The sequence below is a fragment of the Triticum urartu genome, unplaced genomic scaffold, assembly GCF_003073215.2.
Source record: "Triticum urartu cultivar G1812 unplaced genomic scaffold, Tu2.1 TuUngrouped_contig_6565, whole genome shotgun sequence".
Taxonomy (NCBI): Eukaryota; Viridiplantae; Streptophyta; class Magnoliopsida; order Poales; family Poaceae; genus Triticum; species Triticum urartu.
The window spans coordinates 967-11,751 of NW_024117336.1; the positions used below are offsets into that span (position 1 = coordinate 967).

Here is a 10,785-nt window from a genome sequence, read left to right on the forward strand (position 1 = left end):
TGAATTCAGTATGAGTTCATATTGGAATCCCTAAAAGGACTTACATTTAGAAACATAAGGAGTAACTAGTAAATCAGGTGTCGTATCATACTCCGTCCTAGCTAGTATAAATCCCTTTGGTCAATTGTACTCCCGCCTACTCATGCTTCGTCCTGTCAAGACGAGAAGCTACTTCTTTTGGCATGTTATCTCAAGGTGTTTACTTGGATCCGTACGTGGTCGTCACTCGGCCATGTGGACCACAGGGAGCATAAGGATATTGGATGCAACCGATGAAAGATGTTTGCACGGGATACGTACAATCGGTTTGGATGGTGTTTCAATAATATGATAGGTGTTTAGTCATCTTCCCCTATCTTCGCCGATTATGGCAAATTTATTTTCTTTGAGTTTCGTAATACTGTTTAAGACTTTGTTTTGAGTCTTTCTGTATAAATACTTAATGATGGCGGTAAGCAGCATCAGCTCATTACTGGGCTAACATCCAAAAGGTTCGGAGGATGCTGACCTATACCACTGCAGGCTGGCATGCTCCAGTACTCGACCGGCCGACAGCCAAGCCATGGCGACGGCTTTCCATGCACCTACACTCTCAGCGTCGTCGATCTGGTAACCATGATCTATCAATCTCCTGACGTCAATGCATGCCTAACTTGAGCGCTGCCGTAACAACTGTACTTAGTGTTTTTGGCTCATGTTCGAGAAAAGTAAATGTTTGGATTGAAGCTTTTGTTGCCTCCCAAAATGAATAAATTCCTTCCATGAATCGTGTCTCCTATCCACCTAAGGTTTGGCATGTTGCTGATCTAGAGGTTTGCCGGCCTGATAATTTTGCATACTCCATCTAATAGCGATAATGTGCTCGAGCCAATAATTTAAAAGTGCATATCAATTTCATATGACTTGGATGACATGCCTGATGTCTAGGGCTCGCGCTAAGTAGGAAATACCCATCATATCCGGAGGCAAAAGCACGTGAATGGGAAGTTGATGAATACAGACAACACACGGTGAGCCTATACATATTAATTAACTAACTTTGAGTGGAATAATCACTGCTGCCCACAAGCTGATCACAAATGTACATATACTATATTGAACCCTGATCAAAACCCAATATCGATCTTCCTGAAGGATGAACCAAGCAAGATGAAACCGATGATCAATGCCATAAGGACGGCACTGGGGTCATTGGGTGATGATGAGACGTCAACCAATGTTTCAGCCTACGACACGGCATTGGTCGCCCTTGTCAAGAACCTTGACGGAGATGAGAAACCGCAATTCCCCTCATGCATCAACTGGATTTTACAAAATCAACTACCAGATGGCTCGTGGGGTGACCCTGCTTTGTTTATGGTCCAAGATCGGATGATCAGCACCCTGGCATGTGTAGTGGCAGTGAAGTCTTGGAACATTGACAGCGATGACTTGTGTGACAAAGGTAAATCAATCGCTGGGTTGTTTGTTTTGATCAAACTTTGTATGCTTAACTACTGGGTTTCTTCAAGTGTCTAATGTAGAAAGAACCATTTATGTTGTAGGTGTGTTATTTATCCAAGAAAACATGAGCAGGTTGGTAGAACAAGAACAGGACTGGATGCCATGTGGCTTTGAGATTAAGTTCCCAGCTATCCTAGAGAAGGCGAAGGACCTGGATCTGGACATCCCTTATAATCACCCTGCTCTAGAAGAGATACATGCCAAGAGAAATCTAAAGCTCTCTAAGTATGCATATCTATATAAACCTGGATTTATACATTGAATTGAATGGTCTATGCATAATTAAGCATCATCTGACTTGAGGTCTGTGAATGATCTATGCATAATTTTTTTGCGAGAAAAATTTTCAATCTATTCATCAATCATGATAGTACAGAGAACACTAGAGATAATAAAAATTAGAACCAGGTCAATGGACCACCTAGCGACGACTACGAGCAGTGGAGCGAGCCTAAGGCGCACGCCCGTCCTCGCCCCTCCCTCAATGGAGCTGGCAAAACTTGTTCTAGTAGACAATCGAGAAATCATCGTGCTATGGCCGCAAAGTACTAGTGCACCAGAGCAGCAACCATCGCCGATGAGGAGAGTTTTAGATCAGACAAATCAAACCTATAACCACACGAATGAAGACAAACAAAAGCTGGATCCAAATAGATCCACCCAAGAACAGCACCGATCGAATCCTAAGAGATCCAACGGAGACACACCTCCGCAAATCCTCCGACAATGCTATTCACACCATCGGGGCGGGGATAGGATGTAGTAGACATTATTCCTACCGAGGGACGTCGCCACCGCCACACAACCCCATCCAAGACGCTGAACCTAACAAAAACGAGTATGGTCTATGCATAATTAAGCATCATCTGACTAGATTTATTCACTTGATGACAAATTACCTCCCCGTATTATATTAAGTCATCATAACCGTCCATTGTTTGGGTATTGTGGACAATTTATCTCTGGGTATTTTTCGTAAGGACAATATAGTCCAGGATTTGAGGATAATCTCTGCCGCAAAAGATATTCCTCCGGCGGAAAAAGAGAGAAATCTCTCGGCATCGTGTCTTTGTAAAGATTGAAAACACTTTTGTTTTCTGTAGGTAAACAAATTACCCATGAAAATCAGTATGTCGTAGAGAATCAGTTAATTATAGCAATAATCCTAGTAATTACATAATGGGCCGATAGAATTAGGCTGCACACATCACGCTTTACCGTACCCCACCCCGTTCGTACGTCTCCCGCGCCTGGGCCACTTACCGTGTTATCTCTCCTACTTAAAAAGAATATAAAGTTGTGACGTCCACCCCGTTGCTCATCCAACCTTTAGTACGTTCCCCTATTCTTCTCTTTGTTTTGATTTTTTCCCTCATATTTGGTACGTTTCTACCTTTTTTTTTTACTGAAAATCGCCTTATATGCAACACCTTTTGTTGACTTACCAACTAAAAACAATTGTTTTCTTTGCTAAGTGAATAAATACTTATCAAAATAACCCTAGAATTTATTTGGGTAGGTAAATCAAGGGCATTATTTTCTAAAACAAATCATGGGCATTATTTTAGGACGCCGATAACTGTCACACGTGTGGCATATACGACAATGCGTCCACACACTGTGTGTGGTGTGAGCAGGAGGCAGCCCATACGGGCTGTGTGTGGGCGGACATTAGAATTGCCCACACGTGTGGGCGTGGCTACTTCGTGCCACACGCCCAACAAATACTACTCATCTTCACTCCGTGCGTGTGGCACGAAGCAAAAATGCCCACACGTCCTGACGCAGCTACGTTAGGTACCCGGCGGGATGACGATTTAGTTGTCATCCTGGTTGGCAGATGTAGTCATCCGGGATGGCAAGTGTAGTTGTAAAAGTATGACAACTCTATCTGTTTTGGTTAACTATAGTTGCCATGTCTAATTTATGGTAATTGCCGCGCGTAATCAAACCGTAGTTGCTGTGTGTGATTAACTACTTGTCACATATGGTCAAAACAGTAGTTGCCATGTGTGTTTACCTAGTTGCCACGTGTGGTCCAACCATAATTGCCATGTATTGTTAATCATAGTTGCCATGTGTGTGTACCGAGTTGCCACGTTCGCGTAACTGCAGTTGCCATGTAGCAAAGAATCATAGTTGCCATGTGTGTGTACCGAGTTGCCACGTTCGCGTAACTGCAGTTGCCATCAACAAGGTAGTAGTGTTGTGTGGGCGAAAAGCAGTTCGCCCACATGCGCATGACCTAGTTGGTGGCTGTGTGGGCGAAAAGCAGTTCACCTACACAATGCAGCTGGCAAACAGCGTGGTGCGGGCGTTTGGGCAAACTCTCCAACGCCCACACACCAGCCTCGTCCTACGTGGCACACCAAATCCACCTTTTCGTGTCAAGATTCGTGCAAAAGACAATGAACGACGATTCAGGCGTGTGGGCGAATTGGGTAACGCCCACACATGTGGGTGTTAGTGTTTTCGTTATTTTATTGTTTGGTAAACACTTATTTACACAATCACGTTAATATGGACAGGTACATAATGGGCAATGTAGTACAATATTTATACCTCGTTGCAACACACGAGCAATCATCTAGTTCCATATAATTATTCGGGTGTTGTATTCCAATTTGTTAGCAATGCATGGAGTTTCCTTTACAAGGCCGTTCGAATTATAATGTGTACCACATAGATCGTTATTTGGGTATGTTTAGATATGGAAGCTAAGCTGAACAAATATCAATCTGCCAAAACTAATCTCTCTTTTCTTTTTCATCTGTCAAATTTTCCCATAGAAGCTTTGATTTCCTGCTAGTATTTTTTTTAAAGGAGGATGACCCCCGGTCTCTACCTTTGGGAGATGCATGCAGCCACTTCCCTGCCATTATTTTCTGGATGGCCTGTATTTTATGGTCCCCATGGTAATAACTAATAACCTATCTGACTTAAATTGTAGGATACCTCTGGATGTGCTACATAACATACCAACGACCCTAGTTTACAGTGTGGAAGGAATGGTAGACTTGCAATTGGACTGGGAAAAGCTACTCAAGTTGCGGTGTCTGGACGGCTCACTCCATTCCTCGCCTGCTGCAACAGCTGCTGCCCTCGGTTACACCGGCGACATAGAATGCCTTGCGTTCCTAGACAGGCTCGTAAAAAAGTTCGATGGGGGAGGTAATTAAAATCACTAATTCTTGTAGAACCAACACGAATGCACATTTAGGTAGGATGTAAGAGTCTCTTGCAATTGTTAATAAGTACTCCCTTATTAACCAATGAAATTTCCCTTTTCAGTGCCTTGTATGCACTCCTTGGATATTTTTGAGCAGTTATGGGTGGTTGATCGGCTGATGCGTCTAGGGATATCTAGCCATTTCACAAGTGAAATTGAGCAGTGCCTAGATTTTATTTACAGGTAACACAAATTTAATTTGGAATACCTAAAATACATTTACTCAAGAGCCTCGACTTAACAACCACTCCGGCACATAAAAAATAATTTAGTTTATTCAAACCATTAGAGTATCATCATATTCCATTATAAATATATTTCATATATAAATCTTGTTTACACACATATTCATAAGGAAACAGTAGTCAAAGTAGCATGACGTGGATTGCTAAAGCATAAATGAATTTATATTTTGAACAAAGGGAATGCATTTTGAAACGCATTGCCCTGATGTTAAGTGTAAGAATTAAACATTGTCATATTCATGACTATTATCAGCTTATTACTCATGCCTATATGTAGCACAATATTTTAGAACTTATATTATGAATATATTATTAATAATCTAGTTGTACGATTTTCACGAAACAAATCTAAATATTCATTGTATTCTTAATAGAAAACTTTTGTTTTCATAAAGACTATCAATCTACTATACTTTGATGAGCGTTTGTGTAACACCTGTTTGAGAGGAGCTACATATATACACTCTGAACAGGCGTTGGACTCAAAAGGGACTGGCTCATAACAGGCACTGCCCTACCCCGGATATTGATGACACCGCCATGGGTTTCCGTCTCCTCCGTCAGCATGGCTACGATGTCACTCCATGTAAATAATACTCCTTCAGTGCGAAAATAATTATTGGAGAAATAGATAAAAATAGATGTATCTAGAACTAAAATACTTTCAGATACATTCATTTCTTCAACAAGTATTTCCGAACGGAAGAGTACATACTATTGCCGTACATCCTAATGTAGATACCGGAGTAGTAGCGCTTTTGCATGCATGACTAGTATCTTGTGCTGGATAGATTTTGACTAACGTGCATCTAAAAATTCAGGCGTATTTAAGCACTTTGAGGACAGGAAGCATGGCAAGTTCTTCTGCTTCCCATTGGAGACCAACAACGCATCTGTCACCCCAATGTACAACACTTACCGTGCTTCTCAGTTCATGTTCCCAGGTGACGATGATGTCCTGTCACGAGCCGGGCGCTATTGCCGTACATTCCTCCAAGAAAGACAAGCCTCGAACAAATTGCATGACAAGTGGATCATCACCAAGGACCTGCCGGGCGAGGTATTATGTGGCAACCTATTCAAGTCAATAATATGAGTCAATCCAGAGATATGTTTTGCTGGATTTTTGCATGATGATCTTTTTGGTGCCTTGTACTTCCCAAAAAACAGGTCGAGTACGCACTGAACTTCCCCTGGAAAGCAAGTTTGCCACGAATCGAAACAAGGATGTATCTGGATCAGTATGGAGGCAGCACGGACGTTTGGATTGCCAACGTCCTCTACAGGTAATAACAATTAATCCTATGTGAGCTAGCATGTGAAACTAGACCAATTCTTAATTTCGTCATTCGAAACAATAGAAATTTCTGGTAGCCATATATTTGTCACACCCTTTGGTTCTGGCAAAATTAACTTTCAGAATGAATCTTGTGAGCAACGACCTGTACCTTGAATTGGCAAAAGCAGATTTCAGAGAATATCAAAGACTCTTCCGACTTGAGTGGAATGGCCTCAGAAAGTAAGTCACGGAAATTTTTGCAGGCTCTGTCCTCAGGTTCGATTAATTAGCGCTCCTACCATATCACGCCTAGATTCTAGCTTACTCGAGAGTATGTGCAGGTGGTATTTCAGGAACCATCTGCAGAGGTATGGTGGGACGCCAAAGAGCGCGCTCATGGCTTACTTCTTAGCTTCAGCAAACATCTTTGAATCTGACCGAGCAGCAGAGCGTCTAGCATGGGCTCGTACGTGGGTGCTTGCCGAGGCAGTGACCTCTCGCTTGCGACATACTGGGTATGAATGCAGCTTCATTATTTCCCCTCTACGGAATCTAGTTTAGTGATGATCAATTTAAAGTTTTCTTAGCAAGGGGATATCCCCTGATTTCCATCAAGAAGCCAAAAAAATAGAGGTTCGTACCTGCCGGACTGATCAAAATAACATGTGTGCGCATGCATTGCAGGGGGAAAAAGGACTCAACAAAGAATCTTGAAGAGCTTATCGACCTTGTTTCATTCGACAATGACTCTTCCAGCAGTCTTCGTGATGCTGTAAAATTCATCAAACCACTCCAGTTAGATATAGCTGTCTATAAGATGCTGAATTTTGTTACCAGATATGAAACATCGAACCTCTATTTTCTTTGGCAACTGCAGTGGAAGCAGTGGCTCATGGCATGGACTGCAAAGGAGAGCCATGGATCAATTGAAGGAGATACAGCTGTGTTGTTGGTTCGAACAGTCGAGATATGCTCAGGAAGGCATGTTTCAGCCGAGCCAAAGCTGAACCTTTGGGAGTATTCCCAGCTCGAACAGCTCACCTCTTCCATCTGCCGCAAGCTTGACACAAGAGTTCTTGCTCAGGTGCGTATGTACATGCATTTGTATGTCCGGAATACATGTGTGTCCGTTTGAGTTGTATGTGATCTGTCAAACCATAACCAAATACTGTTCAATGATAAAAAAACAGAATGGGGAAAATATGGAGAATACAGAGGACTTGGACTGGCAAGTGGACATGGAGATGCAAGAACTATCTTGGAGAATTCATCAGGGTTGCCATGGCATCAACAGAGACACCAAGCAGACATTTCTCCACGTGGTGAAAAGCTTCTACTACTCGGCTCATTGCTCACCTGAAACAGTTGATAGCCACATAGCAAAGGTCGTCTTCCAGGATGTGATTTAAGAGGATTCCCCTGCTGTCCTATTTATGTCCCTGTTATTGCAAGAAATAAATTTGTGCATGTGAAAAGAAATGAGGCCCACTTGGAATTTCGATCAGAATAGGGCATTTCCAGATTCTCTCGGCTGAACTTTGCTTTTTAGAGTTTGGCTTATAAAAGCATCTCTAGCAAATGCCCTAGAAGTTAATTTTGTTTTGAGGGATTAAAGCCTAGCTAGCAGATCCCTCAGATCTATTAACCCCTAAAAAATAAATAGCTTTTCATCCCCCAAAGCCGCAGCTTCTCAGTATAGTCGGCCACCCATGCATTGTTCCTCTCGGCGCGTCAGTGTCGCCCCTGCCGTTGCCCCCATCCAGACCCCTGCGCCGAAACTGTTCCACGCGGCCATCCCGCAGCCCCGCTGCCCTCTTCCGCCTTCTCGTCGCTCGCCGGTGCCAAAATCAGTTTTTTCACCGCCGACGAGCCCGTCGTCCTGTAGCTCTGCCTGATGGCCGCAGAGGTCCGTTTTTGCCCCGAACCGAGCCAGCTGACCTTGGAGATGGCGTAAGAAGGTCCACCTCAACTCCTAGACAGTCGACGGCATCGGAACCGGCGAAGAACACCACGACCGCCCCGTAGCCTCCTCGCGTCCGTCGCCTCCACGCCTGGGAATCGCCTCTGTGGACTGCTAGCCAGCGGCGTAGTGTTAGAAGTATAAACGTGTTAGTTAGAGATAAGGAGAGATAAGAGATATATTTGGTAACAATGACTTGCCTTGTACTCCCATCCTCTCCCCACATTGTACTCTACCCTACAAGGATCAGATCAATACAACACAATACAACAGAAATGTTTAGCCATCCTACAATTCTACATGGTATTCAGTGGTGGAGCTACATCAGGGAAACTGGGCGGGCCAGTAAAAGGAAGCCCATTAGTTTTGCCCTCAAGGCCCATTATACTCTCAGTCCTCCACTGTATTTGCTGTGGGCTGGGCGGGCCATGGCTTGTTTTGGTAACACGTAGCTCCGCCATTGATGGTATTATAGCGGTTAGTCCAACGGGGCTGATTCTAGGTTTCTCCATCACTTCCACAGTGTGCCGTCCCAGGGGAGATTAATCTCTAGCCTCTGGGCACGACATCCGGTCAATCAAAGATTGGATCGGTTCTAGATCAAACTCCATAGGCTTCCAGTTTTTGAGTTTTCAGATCCATCCACTAGATTGGTTCAATTAGCCACCAAATAATTTTGATTGACCCCATTGTTTGGCGAAGGAAATCCAGCAAAAATCATGCTTTGAATGGCAGCGAGACACCGACGACTTGCAGCGGACGACTTCAAGGAGCGCACACTTCAATGGTCAGCATCAACAACAGCTACGGAAGGGGAAGACGATGGATCTGCTAAGATGCGAAAAAGGGAAGCCCTGTCCCCAAGGATCCACATGCTCCGAAGCAGCGAAGCTTGAAATGCTCGGTACTCAAAGGCTGCCGGGAGCTAAGAGCTCTCCCATGACAGCTTGGACAGGAGGCAATTAGCTTGAAGTCGCTCTATTTAAGAGGAACAAGGTGCTTGAGCATGTTGGAGGACCTCCCATTCCTCTCTCAGATGCTTGTAGTCACTGGATGTGACGTCCTCGAGAGGGTCTCAACCTTCTTAAACTAAGAGAGCTCCGTGTATCAGGTTCTCCAAACTTAAACTTAAACTTGAAGTATGGTGAGGGGTTGCGTTTGCAGCAGCTCTGGCTGGATGCAGGACATCTCTGCCCTGTGGGTACCAGGGCTTCAAGTCCAAGAGCGGCACAGGACATATCTACATGTGGCCTAGAGAGTTAGAAGACACCTAATTACTAGATGGCAATGGAGAGGTACAAGTATTGAATAGACATTTAATTTTCTTATTTGGTCTGCGTCCTGCCTTGTTTTTTTTTAAAACAAAGGCTCAAGAAGAGCCCGGCTTTGAATTAACAAAGCCATCAACCGGTCAGGATTATAAACTCGGAACCAGCACAAGAAAGAAAAGAAAACGACAAGATACAAAGGCGCTGGAAAGCAGCTCACAAGCCTCCTACACACCAAGCTAAAAAGATCATCAGGGAGAAGCACCGCTCGACGATGAAGAGGTCCTCAACGTGATCAGAACACCGTGGAAGAAGTAGAATGCCCGCACTGGATCAACACGTCCAGCGACGAAGCAGGACACGCTATCACCTAATCGCCAGCAGCCCCGACCCAACACATCCGCCTAGCTCCAATGTCAAAGAAGGCCCCTGCCTCCTCGCCTGGCTCGAATGGCGCCGCACCGTTGACAAGAGAGCAGTTCACCCTAGAACCTGGGAGATAGTTGCCGGTAGGCTGCATCTGAAAAGAAACCAAGCTCGCCCAACAAGTCACGAACAGATCACCAGGAGCAGGGCATCGCCAAATCCCACATATTGGTCACGAAAAAGGAAGAGTTGCCGGAATGGACGAAGACGAGCTTTGCTAGAACTCACAAGACATTGAGAACCGAAGTGCGGGTACCGGAAAGCTCTCAAGGTGCGCTGAGAGGGGCCGCCGTAGGAGGGGAACCCGATCCCCTCTCGCCCAGGAGGAACCACGGGCCAGGCAGGGCACCCCGCAACAGACCGGAGAGCTCCCGAAATAGTCACTTAGGAAGTCGCCGTCGTCGTGGGAGGTCAGCTACCGCCGCCGCTGCACACGAAACATATCTCCGAGAAACCCCACGCCCACCTAGCTCCCAAAAACGGCGCCTTCAGGAAGGGTGCGACGCCAAGGGCACCGCCGCCGCCCAACAACATTGAGGATTTCTCCTGGGAGGCAAGGAGGGGGAGGGGACAGAGGAACATACCCAGGCGGCGCCTCCAAGGAGGGGAGCGGCGCCCGCGGGCGTCGCCGCCGTCGAGACCAGCAAGGCCGGCATGAGATTTCTCCCGGTCTTCACGTCCCCGCCAACCACTCCCCAACAACACGAGAACCGGCGCCCACGACGAAGCAAACCAGATCGGGCCGTGGCATGGCTCATCCAGAGACAGAGGATGTAGGGGCGGCCAGATCTGGTGCCGCAAACAACCAAGGTTGCCGGCCCGCCCTGGCTCACGTCCTCCGGTTCGCCCGCTCTCCCCACGGCCGAGGTCGCCGG

General features: G+C 45.5%; 1 protein-coding gene and 1 long non-coding RNA gene across 4 annotated transcripts; one reads left to right on the forward strand and one right to left on the reverse strand.

The window, feature by feature from the left end:
* Positions 1-500: 500 nt before the first annotated feature.
* On the forward strand, positions 501-7,665 carry LOC125530796 (syn-copalyl diphosphate synthase, chloroplastic-like). Its single transcript, XM_048695197.1, has 14 exons — positions 501-609; positions 928-1,010; positions 1,135-1,444; positions 1,545-1,728; positions 4,454-4,674; positions 4,795-4,915; positions 5,451-5,563; positions 5,799-6,037; positions 6,148-6,263; positions 6,398-6,496; positions 6,598-6,771; positions 6,941-7,028; positions 7,134-7,340; positions 7,447-7,665. Exons 1-14 carry the CDS (start codon positions 501-503, stop codon positions 7,663-7,665), a joined length of 2,283 nt encoding a protein of 760 aa, XP_048551154.1.
* On the reverse strand, positions 5,917-10,779 carry LOC125530797. Of its 3 annotated transcripts, XR_007292998.1 has the most exons (6): positions 10,495-10,779; positions 7,613-7,695; positions 7,298-7,403; positions 7,110-7,158; positions 6,898-7,026; positions 5,917-6,052 (listed from the first exon to the last, which is right to left on the reverse strand). It is a non-coding gene; the product is annotated as an uncharacterized LOC125530797 (long non-coding RNA). The 3 variants fall into 3 exon arrangements; XR_007292996.1 differs by having other exon boundaries at positions 7,110-7,403; XR_007292997.1 differs by lacking the exon at positions 7,613-7,695 and having other exon boundaries at positions 7,110-7,403.
* Between the last annotated feature and the right edge of the window lie 6 nt (positions 10,780-10,785).